We start from the raw sequence: 27,031 nt of genomic DNA on the forward strand, positions 1-27,031 counted from the left end.
ATAAGTTTAGAAAAAAGGTGAGGGGAATGTTTAAATGAAGGTTGAAATAATCAGGTTTTAGATCAGAGAATGTTTTACCCTGAAGTCAGTGTGTTCTTAGGAGGGATATAAAATGAGGTTGTATGGTGGCTTAGACTGAGCATAGCTCAGAGTTCGGGAGCCTGTGGGAAGAAAATAAACTTAAGTGAATTTTGATTAAGAAGTATTTTATGTTGACCACTGAAGACAAATTCAGCTGCTTTTTTAATGAGAAAAAGAAGAAAATATGCGAGTGTTTTCCTGGCTGTGTATTGGGTAAGTAAAGAGAGAACCATCTAAGTCATAATGGGAAGGGTGTGTCTTTTCATAAAGTGTTCCTGGAGAACACAGAGGATAGAGAATTTTATTAATCACAGCTGTTTATTGTCTATGTGCTTCATCTTTTCCCACCTCTTTTCTTGGTTCTATACTTCCATTTGGCTTTTTGGGAGTTGTATATTATATTTGAAACCAGTAAATATAACTACAGTGTTCTGCTGAGTTCTGTGAGTAACTCTATCGGGTTACTGAATTTCAAAAAGGTTATGGGAGTCCCCAACTTTTAAACAGTAGGTCAGAAGCATAGATGAGCCCATGGAGTTTGTGACTGGCATCTGCAGTGAGGACAATGTTGTGGGACTGAGCCCTGAATCAGGGTCTATGCTGACTCTGGGTGGTGTCAGAATTCAAGTGTTAGACAATGAGTTGATGTTGGAGAGTTGTTGGTGTTCATCAAACTCTGCAGATTTGGTGCCAGAAGAAAAATAGCACAGACTTCTGGCCTGGAATGAAACTCTAGGTGTCTGGGAATGGGAGGCTCTGCTCTCCTCTACACAGGCTGTGACACTGCCCCTTGTTCTTTGATTTCAGATCTCCTCCCAGGGTGACAGAGGACTGAAAACTTAGAGATCTGATGACAAACCCCTTTTTGCGAAAGCTGCCAGCAGAGGATTTCCACCCACTCACAAACACTAGACATTGATGTGTCCACACCCCTCTCAGGACAAGGCACCACCCTCAGGAATTTTACCACAGCATTTTTGACCCTAGTGGTTTTTTTGGCCAAAAACCTACAAAAGTATCTACAAGTCTCCTGGCATATCTCTGTTTTCAGACACTGAATCTGCAGTAGCGACCTGTTTCTCCACCAGCCTAGGGTTGTCGACCACGTGTTCATAATCTTATCTCCCTGCACAGCCCCACCTGAGCCACTATCTATTGCGCAGACCAGTCTGTCCACCTGCATTGCACTCTCTCTAACCCAGGGACTTTTTTTTCTTTTAACTTTTATTTTTGGTTGGTTCAGGGGTACACATGCAGGTTTGTTTTACAGCTAAAATTGTGTCATGGAAGTTTGGTGTGCAGATTATTTTGTCACTGCAGTACTAATCATAGCACTAAAAAGGTACTTTTTCTGACCCTTTTAGTTCTGCCACCCTCCATCCTCAACTAGGCCTCAGTGTCTTTTTTTCTCCTCTGTGTTCATTTGTTCTTGTTATTTAGCTCTTACTTATAAATAATAGCATGCATTTGGTTTTCTGTTTCTGCATCAGTTTTCTAAGAATAGTGATCTCCAGCTTCATTCCATGTTGCTGCAAAGGACATAATCTTTTTGTTTTGTTTTGATTTTTTGTTTTGTTTTATGGCCACACAGGATTTCATGATTTCATGATGTTTATGTACCATTATTTGTTTGTTTGTTTTGAGATGGAGTCTCGCTATGTCACTCATGCTGGAGTACAGTGGCATGATCTCAGTTCACTGCAACCTCCACCTCCCAGGTTCAAGCAGTTCTTCTGCAACTGCCTCCCGAGTAACAAGGATTACAGGTGTGTGCCACAACACCCAGCTAATTTTTGTATTTTTAGTATAGATGGGGTTTTACCATGTAGGCCAGGCTGATCTCAAACTCCTGACTTCCGATGATCCGTCGCCTTGGCCTCCCAAAGTGTTGGGATTACAAGTGTGAGCCATTGCACCTGGCCCATATTTTGTTTTTATTAAGTTTTTTGTGTTTTGTTATATTTGGAGACAGGGTCTCACTCTTTTTCTCAGGCTGGAGTGCAGTGGTGTGGTCTTGGCTCACTAAAACCTCAACTTCTCAGGCTCAAGCTATCCGCTTCTACCTAAGCTTCCCAAGTAGCTAAGAATAAAGGCTTGTGCCACCATGCCTAGCTAATTTTTCTTTTTGTATTTTTTTTTTTTTTTTTTTTTTTATAGATGGGATTTTGCCATGTTGTCCATGCCGGTCTCAAACTCCTGAGCTCAGGCAATCCACCTGGCTCGGCCCCCAAAGTGCTGGATTACAGGCATGTGCCATCATATAACCATACCATATTTTGTTTATCCAGTCTACCAGTGATAGGCATTTAGGCTGATTCCATGTCTTTGCTATTGTGAATAGTGCTGCAATGAACGTGATTGTGCATGTATCTTTGTGATAGAATAATCTGTATATTTTTAGGTATATACCCAATTGTGAGGTTACTGGGTCAAATGGTAATTTTGTTTTTAGTTTAGTGAGGAATCACCACACTGCTTTTCACAATGGTTGAATTATGATAATGGCCATTCTCACTGGTTTGAGATGATTTCTTGTTGTGGTTTTCTTTTGCATTTCTGTAATGATTAGTGATGAGCATTTTTTTATATGCTTGTTAGCCACATGTTTGTCTTCTTTTGAAGACAAGCATCTTCTTAATGTTTTTATCTTTTAAGTGAGGTTTTTTTTTTTCTTGTAAACTTGTTTTAGTTCCTAATGAATTCTGGATAGCAGACCTTTGTCAGAAGCATAGTTTGCAAGTATTTTCTATTATTCTGTAGGTTGTCACTTTACTGTGTTGATCCTTTCCTTCGCTGTGAAAAAGATCATTAGTTTAATTAGGTCCCATTTGTCAATTTTTGCTTTTGTTGCAATTACTTTTGATATCTTCATTATCTTTGCCAGTTTCTATGTCTAGAATGGCACTTCTTACCTTCCAGGGTTTCTTTTTTTATATACATAATTTTTCAGATTAACATTTAAGTCTTTCATTTACCTTGAGTTGATTTTTTTATGTGGTGTTATAAAAGGATCCAATTTCAATCTGCTACATAGTGGTAGCTGGTTGTTCCAGTACCATTTATTAAATAGGAAGTTCTTCCCCCATTCCTGTTGTCACCTTTGTTGAAGATCAGATGGTTTTAGGTGTGTGGCATTATTTCTGGGCTCCCTATTCTGTTGCATTGGTCTATGAGTTTGTTTTTGTACCAGTACCATGTTGCTTGGTTTACTGTAGCCCTGTTGTATAGTTTGAAGTCAGGTAATGTAATGCCTCCAACTTTGTTGTTTTTGCTTACGATTGCCTTGGCTATTCAGGCTCTTTTTTGGTTCCGTGTGAATTTTAAAATTGTTTTTTTAGTTCTGTTAAAAAATATTTTGGTGGTTTGATTAAATTAGCATTACATCTGTAAATGTATTTCAGCAGTATGACCGTTTTATGATAGTGATCTTTTTTATTCATGAGCATAAAGTGGTTTTCCATTTGTTTGTATCATCTCTGGCTTCTTTAAGCATTGTTTTGTAATTCTTGTCATAGAGATCTTTTCCCTTTCTGGTTATCTGTATTTCTAGATATGTTATTCTTTTCTGTGGCAGTTGTGAATGGGGTTGTGTTTTCCATTCAGATTTGGCCTAGATGTTTTTGATATATAGGGTTGCTACTAATTTTTGTACATTTCTTTTGTATCCTGAGACTTTATTCAAGTTGTCAGTTTAAAGAGCTTTTCTGCTTAGAGTATATGGGTTTCCAGATGTAGAATCATGTTGTTTGCAAATAGGGATAGTTTGACTTTCTCTCTTTTTGTTTGGATGCCTTTTATTTTTATCTTTTGCCTGATTGCTGTGGCTAAGACTTCCAATTTTATGTTGAATAGGAGTGTTGAGAGAAGACGTCCTTGTCTTGTGCCAGTTATCAAGAAGGAATGCTTCCAGGTTTTGTCCATTCAGTATGTTGGCTGTGAGTTTGTCATAGATAACTTACTATTTTGACGTATGTACCTTCAATGCCTAGTTTGTTGAGGGTTTTTAACGTGAAAAATGTTAAATTTTATTGAAAGCCTTTTGTGCATCTATTGAGATAGTCTTGTGGTTTCTCTCTTTAATTCTGTTTATGTGATGAATCACATTTATTGATTTGTGTATGTTGAACAAACCTTGAATCCCCAAAATAAACCGTAGTTTATCACAGCGGGTTAGCTTTTTGATAAGCTGCTGGATTTGGTTTGCCAGTAGTTTGTTGACGATTTCTTTTTTTTTTTCTTTTTTTGAGATGGAGTCTTGCTGTGTCACCCAGGCTGGAGTGCAGTGGTGTGATCTTGGCTCATTGCAACTTCTGCCTCCCAGGTTCAAGTGATTCCCCTGTCTCAGCCTCTTGAGTAGCTGGGCTTACAGTCGTGTGGTACCATACCCGGCTAATTTTTTTGTGTTTTTAGAAGTGATGGGGTTTAATCGTGTTGGCCAGGCTGGTCTTGAACTATTGACCTCAGATAATCAGCCCATCTTGGCCTCCCAAAGTGCTGGGATTACAGGTGTGAGCCACCAGGCCCAGCCGTTTGTTGAAGATTTTGGCATCAATGTTCATCAAGGATATTGGCCTGAAGTTGCCTTTTTTTTTGTTTTTGTTTTTTTCTGTTAGGTTTTGGTATCAGAATGATGCTGTTCTTACACAATGAGTTGGAGAGGAGTTTCTTCTTTTTAATTTTTTGATTTTGTTTTAGTAGAAATAATTTAATCTTTTGAAATTGTTTTAGTAGAAATAATATCAGCTTCTATTTGTACATCTGGTAGAATTCAGCTGTGAATATGTCTGGTCCTGAGCTTCATTTCATCGGTAGGTTATTTATTACTCTTTCAGTTTTTTGAGCTTATCTATCTATTTAGGGCTTTGATGTTTTTGTGTGTATTCAGTCTTGGGAGGATGTATTTGTTCCAGAATTTTTTCATTTCTTCTAGAGTTTTGTTTTGTTTTTTTATGTGCATAGTATGTTCATACAGACTTCAGTATATATATATATATTTTTTATTTTATATTTGCTTATGTGCATAGTATATTCATAGACTTCAGTATATTTTTGTGGGGTCAGTGGTAATGTATCTTTTTCTCATTTCTAATTGTGTTTATTTGTATCTTCATTAATATAGCTAGTAGTTTATTTACCTTTTAAAAAAAAAATAGATTGAATGCCTGGATTTCTTGATATTTTGTAGTTTTTCATGTCTAAATCTCCTTCAGTTCAGATCTGATTTTGGTTATTTCTTGTCTTTTGCTAGCTTAGCGGCTGATTTGCTTTTGCTGCTCTCAGTCTTTTGTTTATGTTGTCAGGTTGTTAAACTGAGATCTAACTTTTTGGTGTGAGGATTTAATGCTATAAATTTTTCTTGTAATACTGCCTTAGCTGTATTGCAGGGATTCTGGTATGTTGTATTTTTGTTCTTATTTGTTTCAAAAGACTTCTTGGTTTCTGCTTTAATTTCATTATTTACCAAAAGGTTATTCAAGTGTAGGCCATTTAATTTTTATTTAATTGTATGGTTTCCAGTTGTTTTATTGGTATTGAATTATATTTTTCTTAAGCTATAGTCTGTGTGTGTGGTTTGCATCATTTTGGGATTTTTGAATTTGCTGAGAATGGTTTTATTTCTGATTGTGTGGTCAATTTTAGAGTATGTGGCACGTGGTAATGAGAAGAATGTGTATTATGGTATTTTTAGATGAAGAGTTCTGTAGATGTCTATTAGGACTATTTGGTCAAGTGTTGAGTTCAGGTCCTAATATTGTTGTTAATTTTTTTCTACAGTGATCTGTCCGTTAGTGCCTGTGAGATGTAGTCTCTGATTATTACTGTGTCAGATTCTAAGTCTCTTCATAGGTCTCTAAGAACTTGCTTTATTCATGTGGACCCATGGATTTTTTTATAACACCTTTCTCTCTTCTGCTTTCCCCCCCATAAACGTCCTTTCAAGTGCACACAGTGTGCAAAATTCAGATGTCCAAGAGTTCAAGAACTTGTCCAGAGACCTGGCTGTTTTAAGAGAAAATATAAATTTGCAACAAGAGGCTTTATTCTCATATGTGAAAATAAGGGAGGATAACTTGCTGATTTTTAAAAAAAGGTTTAGATTATGTGTATATATTTCTTCTGCTTTTTGAAATATATGTAAATCATATTAACAATGAAACAAACCTTTTGTCATTCTTTTTGACTCAGAATTGTCTTTATTTGGGACCTGAGATTCATTGCTTTCTTTTTGTCTTGGCAAAAGATTATTTTTTTTTTATCTTTAGTCTTTAAACTAGACACAGATTTGTTCAGAGTAAACTTCATTTCAAGAGCATTAAAAAGTTGAGCATGAAGATCAGAATAAATTTAGCAATACAGAATAATATAGACTAAAAGATACTGAGTAAGTTCTTTGGCAGAAACCTGATTATCCAAGATGATTATTTGCAGGCTGACATACTTACACTGCAAAAGCCAGAAGAGTTCAGTGTATAAACTGAACAGTGGAGTCTGTTGTACTTGGGTTACTTCAGTACAGTTAGTGCAGTTATGTGTAGTGTTTGTAGACAACTTGCATTCATGTAAATTAAACAGTATTTTCTACGATAGTATGAATATAAGGCCACAATGTTTACTTTGAATTCCTTAGTTATTTTAATATTGTTATTCATACTTTTGAAATACAGTGTTTTAACTGAATTATAGTTCAGATAATTTTTTAAAATCTTACATACCTTATGACAAGTACATAAAATTAGTCATATATGTATATCTGATATCCAAAGAAATTTACCATTAAATTGTTACAGTAGATATTAGTCTGACATGCTTATTAATTTATCCAATAGTAATAATTATAGGTAAGCATAATTTTAGTGTCATATTTTACCGAATTAGTATGCTGCTATTACGGAACAAATAAACACAGGTGATATGGCTACCCAAAAACCATAATAGCTCTCCAGTTAGCTATGTTGCAAGCTCTAATATATTCTACTATATTAACACAGATTTCAATGTTTTCTAAAATAGTGCTGGTGGAAGCTGTCAGATATATTCCAATATAGATCTCACATTCAATGGTTAGGAAATAAGAGAGCAGCAGAGATGGAAGATAAATCTTTTAAAATTCTGCTGAGAACTGGGCATGGTGGCTCATGCCTCTAATCCCAGGACTTTGGGAGGCCAAGGTGGGTGAATCACCTGAGGTCAGGAGTTTGAGACCAGCCTGGACAACATAGTGAAAACTTGTCTCTACCAAAAATACAAAATTAGCTGGGTGTGGTGGCACATGCCTGTAGTCCCAGCTATTTGTGAGGCTCAGACAGGAGAATCACTTGAACCCAGGAGGCAAAGTTTGAGGTGAGCCAAGATCACACCATTACACTCCAACCTGGGCAACAAGAATGAAACTCCATCTCAAAAAAAAAAAAAAAAAAAAAAAAAAAAATTCTGCTGAGAATATGCCCCCTTTATTCAATAATGCTCATGTTTCTCTTGCTGAGAGTAGCTATGCACTTCGGGTGTTTGGAGAGAAATTCTTCTTAGGGAGGTATTTTCTGGCTGACTTGATCAATTTTATATCCAATCTCAGTTTTTTCTTAAGACATTTTAACTTTTTTCTCTCAATATAATTTTTCTCAGAACAAGAGCTGTTTTTCTCTCGAACGCATTGCGTGTCTGTTTCAGAAACCCTATTAGTATCCAATGGTATCTGTGAAAGATGTGGGCTGTCACAGTGAGAACTCTGAGAGCTATCTCTATCTGGAGTCATGGTAAAACCCAGCAGTATTTTTTCATGTCACCATTATAAATAAAAACTCAGGCTGAAACACTGCTCCTTTTTCTATTATTGTGAAGGTGCAATTCTACCCAGGAGGTCTGCAGACTCTCCTCCTGCTGCTCAGGCTTCACTCTCTGATGTGGCACCGGAGTGCTGCTGTGGCAATTGGGATTCAACTAAGATGTGAGTTTCCAACTGTGAGCCCTGTGCTGTGGGCCGTGCCTCAGTGGCAGATGGTAGGGGTCAAGAGAATACACTAGCCACCAGGAGAGGGAAACAGGAGTGCTCAAGCCCAATGCTCGGGAAGTAGAGAGCTATTACTTTAAAATTTAAATAGCCAAAAAGATAGCACCCGAATCAACAATTTTTGTAGAAGAGTCAAAGCCTACCTTCACCAGACACTGGGGTTCAAGTTGCACAACTACCTCCAGTCATGAAGATGTGAAAAGTTTATTTTTTCATTGATTATAACCATTTAGCATACATGGATGGCCTTCCCAACTACCAGGTGAATTTAGGATGAACTATGTGTGACATGGTGCTGTAAATTCTACTTGTAGATGAATTATGGTGATTGTCTTTCTGTCTTTGCAATCTCTTGAGCAAATTGACTGTAATGCATGTCACATTCACATGTAATTGTATCATAAAACAGTTTTCTTTCTGTTCTGTTATTGTGGAGTTCCTTTGGGGCTAAAGAAAATTTTGCTTTTAATTATATTTTCCAAACCCAGTCTAGAATTACCAGACATAATGTAAACACATAAGGTACCAACTAAGCTTTACTCTAGATGGGACTTTTTGGCTTCCAGTCAATTCACAATTGTGCAGTGAAGTGCATGCTGTCCCCTAAATATGCAGGTGGAATTGTGTCTCTGCCTACTTGGTATCTATCATCCTCTACAGTCACTTTTAGAGAGGCTAGACCAGATGTCTACAAACTTCGTAGGTCAGATATTAACCATTTTACCTCTTCTGATGACTTGTGTCTTCAGACTTGAAACTGATTCAGTGACCATCTGTCACCGAAACCCAATCAGTAAAATATGTGCATTGAGTAGACCTGTAGACATGAGAATCTCCATTTCTCCCTCCTTCCTCATGCTAAAATGCCCACAAATGTTCAGGTAACATTTACCTTGAATATTGCTGCTACTTTACCCATGGAGGGCCTGAATTTGCAGCTCCAAATTCTAAATCTAGGTCTTGAGAATTGAGATGGAAAAAACAAGTTTTTATCTGAGGAATGCAAGTCCTTTTAGGTATCAAACTCAGAGAGACATTAAAATGAGAGCACAGTCATGTTTCTCTCCCTTTGTTTTCAGCTATATATCTCTTGAAACTGTTCACTGTTGCCACAAGTAGCTATAAATTAAACTAATTCCACACTGGACACTACATTCCATATCCTTAACCTTGATGTATATCCAATCAATTATTAAAGTTATTTCTTTACAGAAATAAGAATTTCTCACAACCAATTTTGCATCAGTGAGCACTCACTGTTCCTTTTTTTTTTTTTTTTTTTTTTGCCTTTACAAATCCACTTGTAAGTGCTGCTAATCAAAGTGTAGGTTCCAGGCAACTTGAATATTTTGTCTCAAGTTAAAATCCTTAAGCTTGACCCAAATAAACTGTCTGCTTTTGTTCATGTCGTGTCAGCTTTTTAAAGGTTAACTATTATTTAGAATGTTCTAGAGCAGCCTCTATGAGGGAATCTCTCCTTTGATTTCACTTTACTTGCTGTAACACCCAAAAATGCAGAGTGAGGTTGATTTCACCTAGAATTTGCAAATAAGGTCTGGCTGACCTCTGCCTGGGATTTACAAGGCAGGGCCGGACTTTGGATTTAGAATTTATAGAAAACCAACAGGAGGCATTTTCTGCATTGTGAGATATCAACATAGACATTTTGAATTCCTCTTTTGAGAGTGTGGCTTTTTGACCTTTTCACATCTTTTTCATTAACTTGCCATAGTTACGTGAGAGGCTCCAGGGGTAAATAGAATCTGATGGCAGAATCTGTAAGTGTAAACAAGCATCTTAAGGCCACAAAGTATCCAGAGCCACGACCACAACTATACCTACCTGTAAAATGTGATACTGGAGTAAAGTATTCTTGTCCTTCTACTTACCCAACAGCTAGCAAATCAGGACAGCTAGCAAATCAGGATGGATGACCCAGGTTGTGGAGTTCAACCAAGGCAGTTCCATTTTTTATTTAGAATCATCCTAAGTCTTCTCTGCCTGGCTTATCAGTGGACCATCAGCCCCAGGTCACTGGGAACCCTCTCACAATCACCTGTGAATCTTTGAGACATTTGAGAATGTCCAGAACAGAATTGTGTCAGGCTGACAAGAGTGATTAATTCTGCTTCTGTGTGAGAGAAATGAGTTATCCTGTGTTTGTTTTGCCCCTTACACAAGAAGTATCTTTGATTGGTACCCAGATGAGAGTTTTTCCAGTTCCTTGGTACTTGGGTAAAAAATCAGGAGGTCTGGAGGCTCAAATAGATAAACTAATTGCTTTCATTTCATATAGTCATTAAAAAAAATAGATGAAGCAGGCCAGGTGCAGTGGCTCATACCTGTAACCCCAGCACTTTGGGAAGCCAAGATGGGTGGATCATCTGAGATCAGGAGTTTGAGACTAGCCTGGCCAACATGGTGAAATCCTATCTCTACTAAAAAAACCAAAAGTAGCTGGGTGTGGTGGCTTATGCCTGTAGGCTTGGCTACTTGCAAGGCTGAGGCAGGAGAATCTCTTGAACCTGGGAAGTGGAGGCTGCAGTAAGCCGAGATCCCATCTTTGCACTCCAGCCTGGGCAACAAAGTGAGACTTCATCTCAAAAAACAGAAAAAGAAAAGAAAAATAGATGAAGCAGTCATAGTTCCTACCATCCTGGCAGTTTTAGCCTAGACTAGCAACTGGAAATATGGTTGAAATATACATCAGATGGTGGGTACAGCAAATAGACGTGTGCAAAAAATTGGGGCTTTATTTGGGCCACTTTCTTTATACTGTGGCTTCTGATGTCTACACCTGAACTTAGAAGAGTCGTCATTATTATTTGTATTTATTTTAGCCTGCTAAGAATACTTTTCTTTTTTTTTATTTGAGACAGAGTCTCGCTCTGTCGCCCAGGCTGGAGTCCAGTGGCGCGATCTTGGCTCACGGCAAGCTCCTCCTCCCGAGTTCATGCTATTCTCCTGCCTCAGGTTTCTGAGTCGCCGGGACCACAGGCGCCTGCCACCACGCCCAGCTAATTTTTTTTTTTTTTTTTGTATTTTTAGTAGAGACAGGTTTCACCGTGTTAGTCAGGATGGTCTCGATTTCCTGACCTTGTGATCCACCCACCTCAGCCTCCCAAAGTGCTGGGATTCTAGGCGTGAGCCACCGCACCTGGCCAGAATACTTACTTTTCTTCTAAAAAAGTTATTCTAGATAACCTTAAGGGATTTTTAAAAATTGCTTATTAGCATATAATATAAAATTTGCAGGGCAGTGGCAAAAAAGATTAAAATTATACAAACTCAGACTTAGGTTTACTTAAGTAAGCTTTAAAAAAATGAACTGACAATACCCCCCAGTGGCACAGAGAACTTAATTGTACATCGGCTGTACACTCTGCCCCAGCCCTGTGCATATTCACCCTTTTTAGAGTCCTTATTTATGTTTGGCTCTACCCTGGCTTCTTGCCTCACAGAACTGATTAGAAGAGATCAGAGTTTTGGGTCATGAATCCTGTTGCCTTTTTAGAGCTGCTGCTCAACATTTTCTGCAACCCAACAGATAAATGGGAAATATAAAGTATGTATTATAGGATCTTACTTTTCAAATTTTTTATTAAACCCAGTGCTTGCAGAAACATTATTTAGCAACTTGTTTTCTGTTCCTGCAGATCTAGTAGTTGATTCACAAGTCCCAAGAAAGTAAGTATAAACACAATAAAAATTTATCTAAATTGCATTAAACTCTTTCCATCTGTATCTCTTTCATCTGTCTATATTTACCTTTTATTCTTTGCATTTTTTGAAAAAATCAATGACAGATCAACAGAAATAGAAATAAAAATGCTGGGTCCTTTAAAGCCTTGGAATTATTGAACACGTAGTATCGACTCACAGGGTGTTATTAGGATTAAACCACATAATGTGCTATCACAGTGCTCTGTAACATCCTATTGAGCACATAGTACCTGCTTAATAAACATTGCATTAGTACATGTGCACATGTTGTTTTCCAAATGCAGACTTACTCAGAAATTGCTACCTTCTGTTTTCTCTGTAAACTTTAGAGTCAGCAAAGAGTATAATACTTTAGAATGAAGAATGATTGTCTTCATTTGTACCAGAAGTATTTGTGTTGTGACAAGAGTGCTGGGTTATCAGCCCAGGCTTCTAATGAGTGTCACCTGGCCATTTTGCAGAACTCTCTTTACTTGTGCCCTGTCCGTGGATTCTGTTTATTGTTCTGGTGGAAGCCACCATGTTGTTTTAATTAAGTGGTTCATGTGACTCTAAGGTGAGGTCAGAATCAAGTATGAGGAATTCAAAATACATTCATGAGAGTTAAGTTCCATCTTTGCATTAAAGGGTGGTTCAAGAACCCGTTCTGTTTGGATTTGGTAGGGACAGGACAGCGTGGCCCATATTTCCAGTACTGTAGTGGAAATTGCTGGTGCCTGTGTCAGGGGATGGCTCCTGAGGACAAAATAAAAGTGCATTTTTATCTCTGTGGAGCTACTCATTGTTTCTCAATCTCTTCTCCTATAAAGGACAGAAATGGGTGGAGTTTCTCTGTCTTGGTTCTTCTGCCTGTGGATGTGGTGACAGCAGGTAGACCTGTGGTGCTGACACTTTTAAAGGCATGTTCTCAAGATGCAGGTATAATTTGCCCAGAGAATTTTATCTGAGAAATAATCCTAGAGAAGGAGGAGAAAGAGGAAAAAATGGCCTTTTTTTTTTTTTTTTTCAGCTAAATATGTCTCAGATCAAGATCTGTGTCCACTCTGCTTCCTCCAGGAAACAAGTTTGGTACTTGCAAACCTGTACTTCTCTACTTGTGTTTTTCCTCCCTAATGAGTTTGTCTTAACTACTTTAAAAAATTCTTACAATAATCAAAGTCTCTGAAAAATATATTTTTCTATATACCAGAGCCTTCTCTACATTATGGCTTCTTATATGCCATGCAGAAATCTCACTATGAATTTATAATCTGCAATATTAAAAATGTCCCTTTGTGGCTGTTGAACATGGGAAGGTGTAGATACTCCAAATTCCTGTTGGGGAAAACCTGGGGTTTTTAGTGAAGACAGAGAACATGTAATGTTGAGGTTTCATCTGTGTTCTTTATTATGTCTATGCAGTACAGGATTAAGAAAATACCCATTGAAGCAGTATGGTATTTATTACCCAGAAAATTATAAAAAATTTGATAGGAGATAACTGCTCTTTACAGTGCTAAAGAAAGACTATTTAAAATCACTATTAAAAATTACAGAACATGGGAGATACCTGTATCTTGAACTTTCCATAAAACTAATGTTTCCTTATGGTTAAATTCAGACTATAATTTACCTTTCAGGGGGCAGTATCTCAGCAGTAATGCTGTGTCCTTCTGGGTGCATCAGGACATTATAAAAGTTTGTTCTAGTGTAGTTGATGTTAATAAATCACTTAGTTGATAAGCTCTCTGATACATGTTTTACTATAGAATTAATTATTTTTCTCTTCATTGTTAAGTATCTTTATGCAGCTGATGGGAACAAACCACCACATTTAATCTGGCAGCTGCCCTTCTTTCTTAGGTTTCCTTTGCATTTGTCTGTTTTTGGAAAATGAAGGCTCTCATCTTTATTTACAAACCAGAAAAACACAGGGTCATTCAATTACTGGATATTTGACAAAATAGTCTTTTTGGGCCAAAAACATTGGCATACTGATGAGCTTGTTAAAAATTCAGCAACTCAGACTTTATCCCTGATCTTCTGAAAAAAAAAAAAAAATCTGCATTAACAGGATCTCCAGCTTATTGTACACATTAAAATTTGAGTGATAGCTTCTAACTCAACATGTCTATTCCATCTGAATAATATACAAAAGTATGTCCATCTGAAAAATACACACAATTAATTCTTTTTTTTTTTTTTTTTTTGAGATAGAGTTTCACTCTTGTTGTCCAGGCTGGGGGGCAATGGTGCGATCTCAGCTCACCGCAACCTCCGCCTCCTGGATTCAAACGATTTTCCTGCCTCAGCCTCCCAAGTAGCTAGAATTACAAGCAGAAAGCACCATGCCCAGCTAATTTTGTGTTTTTAGTAGGGACGGGGTTTCTCCATGTTGGTCAGACTGGTCTCAAACTCCCGACCTCAGGTGATCTGCCCGCCTCTGCCTCCCAAAGTGCTGGGATTACAGGCATGAGCTACCATGCCCGGCACACGATTAATTCTGTATGATGTAAATGTAGCACTCAAAATTGTACATGTTAGTGTTTATGCCCTCAATTTTATACTTTATTATCCAGAAAAATACTATATATACACTGGTGTTATGGATCTTATAACACTTTGTTTTCTCAGAGTTAGAGAATACATTAGAGAATATTTCTAGTTGAAAACTATTTTATTGAATTATTTCAGTCACTCTTAGAAGTCAGAACCAGCTCTGTTTACTCTCTCCATTTTACGTTGAGTCAAAGTAAAAATTATGCCCATGACCACTTGGTAAATAAATGTGTTTGTGTGTGTTTTCCAGGGATCATTGACATTTCGGGATGTGGCCATAGAATTCTCTGTGGAGGAGTGGCAATGCCTGGACACTGCACAGCAGAATTTATATAGGAATGTGATGTTAGAGAACTACAGAAACCTGGTCTTCCTGGGTGAGAATAACTTTAATACGCAATTCCTAGTATACGCTATAGGTTTCATTTTGCTGCGGACTTTATTGGCCTGAACAAAGGAGGTTGAATGCAGGAATAAAGACAAAGACGGCACCAGGGGACTCCTTGCTTCTAGTGAACAAGGGCCGTGAACTTCTATAGCTCTTCATATTTATTGAGTAAAGGAGATAGGGAGAAGGGGGAGGTTGTGGTCAGCTGCTTGACTTAGTGACTGTATTCTTTGAACAGTACTCTCCAGATGTTCCAGTAGTTAACCTCAAGGAGCATGGCACCAGGGAGTGACTGTCCTCAGTGTACCTTCTGGCTGCATGAGCAGAAGCAAGTTTGCCCACATTCTGCATTCATGATAAACAATTTGCCGTTTGATTCATTCAAGTCCAGTGGAATGCTGAGTTGGTCACAGCCCTCAGGCTTTCGACTCCCAACAGCATTGCTCTTTTGTATAATTTCTTTTTGGTAATTTATGCTTCAGATTTCTGTTTTCAAGAAAATCATAGGGAGTTTTCCATAGAGAAAAAAATTTCAAGATGTTTCATCTTGACCTGAACTCACCACATTCTTGAGCTCCTCTCTGTCCTTCACTTTAGATTAATGGTAATTTCAAAATTTTACTGGCATAAAATATTATTGCTCACACTTTAAAATCTAATTACCACCACCAATTTTTAATTCAGTAGTACCAGGTGATAAAAGTAAGAACCCACAAAATTAGAGTATTTTCTAAATATTTAGAAATTTCTGTTGTAATTTAGTATTTTGGGATAAATGTATTAGAATATTGTGTTAAATCCTCTTTACTGAGCACATTATTAAGTTGTTAATTGGAGAATATGAGCAAGAGGCATGTTACTTATTTTTAATAAAACAGGTATTGCTGTCCCTAAGCCAGACCTGATCATTTTTCTGGAGCAAGGAAAAGAGCCCTGGAATATGAAGAGACATGAGATGGCGGAAGAACCCCCAGGTAGGTGAGAGTGAATACAACAGACAACGTGGATGACAGGTCCAAAGTCAAGAAGAAAGCAAGTCCCTAAAGTGATATGGGAAGCAGTGTTCCAAAAGAAATAGTTTCTGGAAAGCCTAATTTTTATTTTTATTTTTAAATTTTCTCTCACACAGGGGCATCTTCTCTCTTTTGCTTTTAAAATATCAAAGAATTCTTCTTTCCCTTCAGTAATCTTCCTTCAAGTTTACAGTGACAGCCAAAGTACTGTTCATGGCATACAAGAGAGTGTGCAATCTGAGTGTTTTCGTTTTTGTTTTTGTGGACACACAGATGTTTGCATAATTTTAAGACACTCCACGTTAGACTATCTTTTAAGTTCTCTTTTTCCATCATCTCTGAAATGTGTGAGAGTAGTGATTTCTGTATTATTGGGTGTTTTTTGTTCATTTTTCTGCACATTTCATCCGGTTTTTATTATAGTCTTGAAATATAGTTTGAAATTATAAAGTATGGTGTCCTTCTGCTTTTTTCTTTTTCTTCAAGATTGCTTTAGCTATTCACAGTTTCTTGTAGTTTCATGTAAATTTTATGATTGTATTTTTCATTACTGTGAAAAAAAAACACTGGAATATTGATAGAAAGTTTATTGAATCTAGAGATCACTTTGGATAATATGGTGTTTTAGCGTTTATTCTTTGAATCGATAGAGAAAATGTATTTAAATTTATTTGTGTTTTCTTATTTTTCATTGATAAATCTTTCACTTGAAAAGTTTTTCAGTTCCTCGGTTAAATTTGTCCTCGGATATTTATTATTTTAGTGCTATTTTAAATAAGATTGTTTTCTTCCTCTATTTTATCAGATAGTTTAAGTGTATGGAATCATAACTTGTATGTTAATTTTATATTTTGCTAATTTACTGAGTGTATTTGTTAGTTTTAAAAGGTTTTAATGTACTATTTATGGTTTTATTATAGAGAGCATTGCATGATCTACAAGCAGCAATGTTTTACTTGTCTTCAATTTCAATGACTTTAAAAATTTTTTGACTAATTTTTCTTCCACATACATCAAGTGCTGTGTTAAAATAGAAGCTTTGACGATGGGCACAATATACTTTTGCTTGGTGTCTCAATTTGAAGGAGCAAACACCTCAAAGTTTTGATAAACTGGTTTCAGAGGGTAAAAATCTTCCTTTCTTGGGCCCCCAGGGTGATAGAATGCCCTCTGGGTTTGTAGTAGAGCGGGGTTGTAGCTTGGTCACAAAGCTGCTGGCTCTGCACTAGGGTCAGCTTATCATAAAGGACTTGGGTAGTTGTAATTCCCATTTTACTTTTGGACACAGTAAATATCCTTCAGGACTTTGCTCAGTAGGATAGATGCTAGGGCAGGTTTCTGCAGTCAGGTCTGCATATGGTGGGCTTTATATTAGGATGTGGATTAGTATGGCTTGTACTGAGTACCAGAGAGGATTTCTGAGGTCACTGTGGGTTTCTACATAGGCAGAACTGGCGATGAACTGTGGCTTAGGAAGCTGGAACTGAGTCATGGAACTGTTATTGGGACCAAGGTCTGCAGGCCTGCCAGCTTGGCTCTAAATGGGTATCTCTCCAGGCTTCTGGAAGACCAAGACCTCTCACAGACTGTGGCTGGGAGAAGTTTGGGATGCTTACAGAGTAAGTACAAAATTCTCAGTGGGATGGAGTTGGGTGGGACATTTTCTGGTCTGTAGTCAAGAGCAGGGGTCCTGTAGTTTGCCACCTAAATGAAAGCTTGCCTTCTGAAAAGGGTGCTCCTCAATCTTGGGCTCAGCAAAGTTTCACAATTCCCTCCCTGGATCTCAAAGCTCTCTTAAAGGCACTTATTTCCGAGATGGGGTCTCACTGCATAACCCAGGTTGGTCGTAATATTTTGGCCTGAAGCAATTCTCCAACCTTACTGTACCATGTAGCTGTCATTACAGATACTAACCATGATGCCTGATTCTCTCATTAACACATTTTTGTCATGGATGACTGACAAACTTACTTGCTGTTGGGGGTTAAGCAAATAGGGCACCTTTTTCTTTTTATCTGCTTCTAAGAGTGTAAATGCTTTCTATCTATCTCTTACAATCTTTGTCTTTTTGTGGCTGACATTTCATTTTGCATAACGTTATCAAGATTTATCTTTATAATTGGTAGACTGTTTTCTGCTTTTTGAAAACTGAGTGATATTCCAGTATTTTTATATTTCAAATTGTATTTACTGAATGATTTGGTGACGGAAATTTGCATTGCCTTTACCTGTTAGCTTACAGTAATAATTATTGCTATGTAAATGACTCCTCATATGACCATACATGTTAAAGTATATATATATGGGTTGCATTCTATTTCATTAGTTTAATTTTCATCCTTATACCAGATTGTTTTAATTCTGTAGCTTTGTAATGTCTTTTGAAATCAGGAACTTTAATGCCTGCAGCATTCCTTTATTATTATTATTATTATTTTAAGATTGATGGGAACTCTTTTGCCTTTGGGGTTCGATATACTTTTGGGGTTGCTGTTTCTGTTTCTTCAAAAATACAATGAGAAATTTGAAAAACATTTCATTAAATTTGTAGATTACATTGACCAGGATTGACCAGGATGAACATCTTTACAATATTAACTATTACAACCTTTACATAAGAGCGTGCTCGAGTGTTTTGTTAAATTCCTATGTGTGTGTATATATATATATGGTTTTTTTTTTTTTTTTTTTGAGACGGAGTCTTGCTCTATCTCCAGGCTGGAGTGCAGTGGCACGATCTCGGCTCACTGCAACCTCTGCCTCCTGGGTTCAACCGATTCCTTTGCCTCAGCCTCCTGAGTAGCTGGGACTACAGATGTGTGCCACCAAGCCTGGCTAGTTTTTCACATTTTAGTAGAGACAGGGTTTCACTATGTTGGTCAGAATGGTCTTGATCTCCTGACCTCGTGATCCACCTGCCTCGGCCTCCCAAAGTGCTGGGATAACAGACGTGAGCCACCATGCCTCACGTTTTTTTTTTTTTTTTTCCAGTTTCTGTCTATTATTGTTGTATACTTGCATTTGAGTTTAGTCATATAAAATAATTCATAAAATTTGTTTTAAAAAATTTGGTAAGACTTCTTTTTTGGCCTAAGAGGTGGTCCATCAAGAAATATGTTGTATGAGCTATTGAGAAGGGTGTGTATCCTGATGTTGAGGAGTGCTCTCTATACCTCTGTCAGAAATATTTGTTTTATACCACCTTTAAGTAGTCTGTTTCCTTATTAATATTCTGTTTTGATTTTTTTTAAATTATACTTTAAATTCTGGGGTACATGTGCAGAGCGTACAGGTTTGTTACATAGGTATGCACGTGCTCTGGTGGTTTGCTGTACCTATCAACCTGTTATCTACATTAGGTATTTTTCCTAATGTTATTCATCCACTAGCCTCCCACCCCACCACAGGCCCCGGTGTGTGATGTTCCCCTTCCTGTGTCCCTGTGTTGTCATTGTTCAACTCCCACTTATGAGTGAGAACATGCTGTGTTTGGTTTTCTGTTCTTGTGTTAGTTTGCTGAGAATGATGGTTTCCAGCTTTATCCATGTCTCTGCAAAGGACATGAACTCATCCTTTTTTATGGCTGCATACTGTTACGTGGTGTGTATGTGCCACATTTTCTTTATCCAGTCTATTACTAATGGGCATTTGGGTGGGTTCCAAATCTTTGCTATTGTGAATAGTGCTGCAATAAATGTATGTGTGCATGTGTCTTTATAGTAGAATGATTTATAATTTTTTGGGTACCCAGTAATAGAATTGCTAAGTCAAATGGTATTTCTAGTTCTGGATCCTTGAGGAATTGCCACATTGTCTTCCACAATCGCCGAACTAATTTACACTCCAACCAACAGTGTAAAAGCATTCGTACTTCTCCACATCTTCTCGAGCATCTGTTATTTCCTGACATTTTAGTGATCACCATTCTAACTGGGATGAAATGGTATCTCATTGTGGTTTTCATTTGCATTTCTCTAATGACCCGTGATGATGAGCTTTTTTTCATGTTTGTTGGCCACATAAATATCTTTTTTTGAGAAGTATCTGTTCATATCCTTTGCCCACTTTTTGATTTTTTTTTTTTCTTGTAAATTTGTTTAAGTTCTTTATAGATCCTGGATATTAGCCCTTTGTCAGATGGATATATTGGAAAATCTTTCTCCCATTCTGTAGGTTGCCTGTTCAATCTGATAGTTTCTTTTGCTGTGCAGAAGCTCTTTAGTTTAATTAGGTCCCATTTGTCAATTTGGCTTTTGTTGCCATTGCTTTTGGTGTTTTAGTTATGAAGTCTTTGCCCATGCCTGTGTCCTGAATGGCGTTGTCTAGGTTTTCTTTTAGGGTTTTTATGGTTTGAGGTGTTACATTTAAGTCTGTAATCCATCTTGAGTTAATTTTTCTATAAGGTATAAGGAAGGGGTCCAGTTTCAGGTTTCTGAATATGGCTAGCCAGTTTTTTCAACACGATTTATTAAATAGGGAATTCTTTCCCCATTGCTTGTTTTTTTCAGGTTTGTCAAAGATCAGATGGTTGTAGATGTGTGATGTTATTTCTGAGGCCTCTGTTCTGTTGCATTGATCTGTATATCTGTTTTGATACCAGTACCATACTGTTTTGGTTACTGTAGCCTTGTAATATAGTTTGAAGTCAGGTAGCATGATGCCTCCAGCTTTGTTCTTTTTGCTTAGGATTGTCTTGGCTATATGAGCTTTTTTTCTGGTTCCATATTAAATTCAGTTTTTTCAAAATCTGTGAAGAAAGTTAGTGGTAGCTTGATGGGGATAGCATTGAATCTATAAATCACTTTGGGCAGTATGGCCATTTTCACGACATCAGTTCTTCCTATCCATGAGCATGGAATGGTCTTCCATTTGTTTGTGTCCTCTCTTACTTTCTTGAGCAGTGGTTTGTAGTTGTCCCTGAAGAGGTCCTTCACATCCCTTGGTAGTTGTATTTCTAGGTATTTTATTCTCTTTGTAGCAATTGTGAATGGGAGCTCAGTCATGATTTGTCTCTCTCTCTATTATTGGTGTATAGGAATGCTTGTGATTTTTGCACATTGATTTTATATCTTGAGAGTTTGCTGAAGTTGCTTATCAGCTTAAAGAGATTTTGGGCTGAGACAATGGGGTTTTCTAAATATACAATCATGTCATTTGCAAACAGAGAGAATTTGGCTTCCTCTTTTCCTATTTGAATACCCATTATTTCTTTTTCTTGCCTGATTGCCCTCATGAGAACTTCTAATACTATGCTGAATGGGAGTGGTGAGATTTAATTTAACATCCAAGTTAAATTAATCCTCCTCACCACGGATACCCCCCTCACTTAGGTGTCCCTTGTTCACCATCCTCCATGAAATCAATATCCCGCACAAGAGTGCTACTCTCCTCGCTCCGGGCCCATAAATCGTGGGGGTAGCTATAATGAACTGTATCCGGCATCTGGTTCTTTACCTCAGGGCCATATAACTAAGATCGCCCACACGTTCCCCTTAAATAAGACATCTCGATGGATCACGGGTCTATCACCCTATTAACCAGTCACGGGAGCTCTCCATGCATTTGGTATCTTTTATCTCTGGTCTGCACGCGACCCCATCGCAGAAAGCTGGTCCCGCCACAACACGTCCCGCAGAACCTGTCTTTGATTCCTAGTCCATGCCATTATTAATCGCACCTACGTTCAATATCCTAGCCCCACATAAGTTTTACAAGGTGTTATTTAATTCATGCTTGTAGGACATACCAATAATTACCATGTAATCCATTTTCAATCACACTGCAAATAACGCAGGAAACTATCAACAACCCCCCCACACCCCCATCTCTGACTTCTTCTCCAAAAATTTACTCTTGCCAAACCCCAAAAACAAAAGCTTTCACACACCTAGCCAGAGATCGCGTTTTCATCTTTTAGGTGTGCACAACTTCAACTGCCATTTCCTCAACTAACACAAAATTACTTCACTTTACCCCTCTTAACTTCATCCCACTCCTTCTCTTTCCTACTTCCTTGCTCTCATGCACTTGTTCACTACTAAATATGGGCCCTCATTGTCACAACCCGAAAGACAGCACCTCACAACTATACTTCTCTCCGTGCTTATGTAGCTTAATTCACCTAAAGCAAGACACTGAAAATGTCTAGACGGACTTGCACACCCCATGAGCAAATAGGTTTGGTCCTGGCCTTTCTATTAGCTCTTAGCAAGATTACACATGCAAGCATCCCTGCCCCAGTGAAGACACCCGAGAAATCACTACGATCATATGGAGTAAGTATCAAGCACGCACAATGCAGCTCAAGACACTTTGCTCAGCCACACCCCCACGGGAGACAGCAGTGACAAACCTTTAGCAATAAATGAAAGTTTAACTAAGCTATGCTACAATCTAGGGTTGGTCAATTTCGTGCCAGCCACCGCGGCCATACGATTAACCCAAGCTAATAAAAACCGGCATAAAGGGTGTTTTAGATCTAGTCAAATAAAGCTAAACTCCATCTAAATTGTAAAACCTTAGCTGATGTAAAATAAACTACAAAAGTGGCTTTAAAATTTCTGAACACACAATAGCTAAGACTCAAACTGGGATTAGAGACCCCACTATGCTTAGCCCTAAACTTCAATAGTTAGAACAACAAAACTACTCGCCAGAATACTACAAGCAACAGCTTAAAACTCAAAGAACTTGGCGGTGCTTCACATCCCCCTAGAGGAGCCTGTTCCGTAATCGATAAACCCCGATCCACCCCACCATCTCTTGCTTAGCCTATATACCGCCATCTTCAGCAAACCATAACAAGGTCACAAAGTCAGCATTAACTGTCCCCGCAAAAACGTTAGGTCAAGGTGTAGCCCATGAGATGGTAAAAAATGGGCTACATTTTCTACCCCAGAAAACCCTACGATAACTCTTAGGAAACCTAAGAGTCCAAGGAGGATTTGGCAGTAAATTAAGAATAGAGTGCTTAATTGAACCAGGCCATAAAGCACGTACACACCGCCCGTCACTCTCCTCAAGTGTATTTAAGGACTAACTTAACTAAACACCCCAACATTTATATAGAGGAGATAAGTCGTAACACGGTAAGTGTACTGGAAGGTGCACTTGGATAAATGAAAGCATAGCTTAACACTAAAGCATCCGGCTTACACCCGGAAGATCTCAATATCATTTGATTGCCTTGAGCTAATACTAGCCCTAAACCAATCTAAAACTAATACCAAACTAACATACACCAAACCATTTACCAACTCAAAAGTATAGGCGATAGAAATTCTATCCTGGTGCTATAGACACAGTACCGTAAGGGAAATAAAAAACATCAAACAAGCACAAAATAGCAAAGTTTCACCCCTGTACCTTTTGCATAATGAATCAGCTAGAAACAATCTCACAAAGAGAACTAAAGCCAGACTCCCTGAAACCAGATGAGCTACCCAAAAACAGCTGAAAGAGCGCACCCGTCTATGTAGCAAAATAGTGGGAAGATTTATGGGTAGAGGTGACAAGCCTACCGAGTCTGGTGATAGCTGGTTATCCAAGATAGAATTTTAGTTCAACCTTAAGTTTACCTGCAGAACTACCCAATTCCCCTGTAAACTTTATTGTTAGTCTAAAGAGGGACAGCTCTTCAGACATCAGGAAAAAACCTTGTATAGAGAGTAAAAAATCTGACCTCCATAGTTGGCCCAAAAGCAGCCATCAATTAAGAAAGCGTTCAAGCTCAACATCAATTATATAAAAATTCCAAACACACCACTAAACTCCTTATTCCACATTGGATTAATCTATCATTTCATAGAAGCAACAATGCTAATATAAGTAACATGAACATTTTCTCCGCCGCATAAGCCTAAATCAGACCGAAAAACTTCACCGATGCTTAACAGCCTAACACTAACAAACAGAAACAAGTCAGTATTACTCACACTGTTAACCTGACACAGGCAAGCTTTAAGGAAAGGTTAAAAAAAGTAAAAGGAACTCAGCAAACTTAACCCCGCCTGTTTACCAAAAACATCACCTCTAGCATTACCAGTATTAGAGGCACTGCTTGCCCGGTGACACATGTTCAACGGCCGTGGTACCCTGACCGTGCAAAGGTAGCATAATCACTTGTTCCTTAAATGGTGACTCGCATGAATGGCATCACGAGGGTTCAACTGTCTCTTACTTTCAACCAGTGAAATTGACCTGTCTGTGAAGAGGCAGACATGAAACAATAAGACGAGAAGACCCTATGGAGCTTTAACTTATTAATGCAATCAAACCTATACAAATCCACGGACCCTTACACCACCACACCTGCATTAAAAATTTTGGTTGGGGTGACCTCGGAGCATAACTAAACCTCCGAACAGCCCACGCTAAGACTACACAAGCCAAAGCGAACCAGCACCTGTAATTGACCCAATGACTTGACCAACGGAACAAGTTACCCTAGGGATTACAGTGCAATCCTATTCCAGAGTCCATATCGACAATAGGGTTTACGACCTCGATGTTGGATCAGGACATCCTAATGGTGCAGCAGCTATCAAGGGTTCGTTTGTTCAACGATTAAAGTCCTACGTGATCTGAGTTCAGACTGGAGCAATCCAGGTCAGTTTCTATCTATTCTATATTTCTCCCTGTACGAAAGGACAAGAGAAATAAGGCCCACTTCATAAAGTGCCCTCATTTCATAGATGACCTAATCTCAATCTAACAAAATAACACCAACCCAACCCAAAAAGAAGGGTTTGTTAAGATGGCAGAGCCCGGCAATTGCATAAAACTTAAAACTTTACAATCAGAGGTTCAACTCCTCTTCTTAACACCATGTCAATAGCAAATCTCCTACTCCTTTTTATGTCCGTAATGGCCGCCATAGCATTCCTCACACTCATTGAACGAAAATTACTGGGCCACATACAACTACGCAAAGGACCAAACACCATTGGCCCCTGCGGGTTGCTACAACCTTTCGCTGACGCCATAAAACTATTCACCGAAGAACCCTTAAAACCTTCAACATCTACCACCATTCTCTACATTACCGCACCAGCCTTGGCCTTTTCCATTGCTCTTCTCCTATGAACTCCCCTTCCCATACCCCATCCACTAATTAACTTCAATCTAGGACTTTTATTTATTCTAGCCACATCTAGTCTAACTGTCTACTCCATTTTATGATCAGGATGGGCATCAAACTCAAACTATGCACTTATCGGAGCACTACGAGCCATCACCCAAACAATCTCATATGAAGTCACTCTTGCTATTATTCTCTTATCAGTCTTACTAATAAGCGGTTCATTTAATCTTCACATACTTATCACAACACAAGAACACCTCTGACTCCTTCTACCATCATGACCCCTAGCCATAATATGATTCACCTCCACATTAGCTGAAACAAACCGAGCTCCTTTCGACCGCATAGAAGGAGAATCGGAACTAGTCTCCGGCTTTAACATTGAATATGCCGCAGGCCCATTCGCCCTGTTCTTCATGGCTGAGTACATAAATATAATTGTAATAAATGCCCTAATAACCACAATCTTCCTAGGCACATTATACTCTATTCATTCCCTAGAACTATTTACAACGTGCTTTACCACCAAAACACTTCTTCTAACCTCATTATTTTTATGAATCCGAACGGCATATCCTCGATTCCGCCATGATCAACTTACACACTTACTATGAAAAAATTTCCTCCCACTTACACTAGCTCTTCTCATATGGTATATCTCAGCACCTATTGCAATCTCCAGTATTCCTCCGCAAACCTAGAAATATGTCTGACAAAAGAGTTACTTTGATAGATTAAATGATAGAGGCCCTAATCCTCTTATTTCTAGGATTATAGGTATCGAACCTACCCCTGAGAACCCAAATTTCTCCGTGCTACCTACCACACTCCATCCTAAGTAAGGTCAGCTAAATAAGCTATCAGGCCCATACCCCGAAAATGTTGGTTATACCCTTCCCGTACTAATTAACCCACTAGCCCAACTTATTATCTACCTCACCATAATCACAGGCACTCTCATTACAACGCTAAGTTCACACTGATTCCTCGCCTGAGCAGGCCTAGAAATAAATATACTAGCTTTCATCCCAATTCTAATCAAAAAAACAAACCCCCGTTCTACAGAAGCCGCTATTAAATATTTCCTAATACAATCCACCGCATCTATAATCCTCATAATAGCAATTATCTCCAACAACCTACTCTCCAGATGCTGAACCACAACAGACAACATCAACCAACTTTCATCTCTAGCCATGACAACAGCCCTAGCCATAAAATTAGGAATAGCCCCCTTCCGCTTTTGAATCCCAGAAGTCACCCAAGGGACATCTTTAATTTCTGGCCTGCTCCTCCTCACATGACAAAAACTAGCTCCCATCTCAATTATATACCAAATACATTCTTCAACCAATACAAATATTCTCCTGACCCTCTCTACTCTATCTAATAGGCAGCTGAGGAGGCCTTAACCAAACACAACTACGCAAAATCATGGCATATTCTTCAATTACTCACACAGGCTGAGTAATAACACTAACCTACAACCCAAATATCACAATCTATTACCTAACCATATACACTATTATGACAACTACCGCATTCCTAACTCTCAACCTAAACTCAAATACCACAACTCTTATACTATCCTGCACTTGAAACAAACTAACCTGACTAATACCATTAATATCAATCACCCTCCTATCCATGGGAGGCTTACCCCCACTAACCTGTTTCCTACCCAAATGAATTACCATTCAAGAACTTACAAAAAGCAATAACTTCATCATCCCCTCCATTAAAATTACCATAACCCTACTCAACTTATACTTTTACATACGCCTAATTTATACCACCTCCATAGCAATACTCCCTACATCCAACAATACAAAAATAAAATGACAATTCGAAAATACAAAACCCATACTCCTCATCCCCCCACTCATTATCCTCACCACCCTCCTCTTACCAATTTCTCCACTAACCCTAGTCATCCTCTAGAAATTTAGGTGAAGTAAGACCAAGGACCTTCAAAGCCCTCAGTAAGTTAAGCCACGCTTAATTTCTGAAATATATAAGGACTGCAGATTCTACTCCACATCAAATGAATGCAAATCAATTACTTTAATTAAGCTAAGCCCTTACTAGATTAATTGGACTCAAACCCATAAAATTTTAGTTAACAGCTAAATACCCTAATCACTGGCTTTAATCTACTTCTCCCGCCGCAGGGAAAAAAGGCGGGAGAAGCCCCGGCA

At 38.3% G+C, this 27,031-nt stretch overlaps 1 protein-coding gene across 1 annotated transcript in view; it reads left to right on the top strand.

Annotated features, from left to right (window-relative positions):
* The first annotated feature begins 12,200 nt into the window (after positions 1 to 12,200).
* The window catches only part of LOC107128169 (uncharacterized), a 31,038-nt gene continuing 16,207 nt past the window's right edge, over positions 12,201 to 27,031 (top strand). The window contains exons 1-5 of the mRNA XM_065535546.1: positions 12,201 to 12,730; positions 12,822 to 12,880; positions 14,601 to 14,727; positions 15,617 to 15,712; positions 17,197 to 17,370. Of these exons, the coding sequence (XP_065391618.1) occupies positions 12,409 to 12,730; positions 12,822 to 12,880; positions 14,601 to 14,727; positions 15,617 to 15,712; positions 17,197 to 17,370 (778 nt within the window). The 5' untranslated portion in view covers positions 12,201 to 12,408. The remainder of the gene's footprint in view (positions 12,731 to 12,821; positions 12,881 to 14,600; positions 14,728 to 15,616; positions 15,713 to 17,196; positions 17,371 to 27,031) is intronic.

Source organism: Macaca fascicularis, chromosome 19, assembly GCF_037993035.2.
Source record: "Macaca fascicularis isolate 582-1 chromosome 19, T2T-MFA8v1.1".
Classification (NCBI taxonomy): domain Eukaryota; kingdom Metazoa; phylum Chordata; class Mammalia; order Primates; family Cercopithecidae; genus Macaca; species Macaca fascicularis.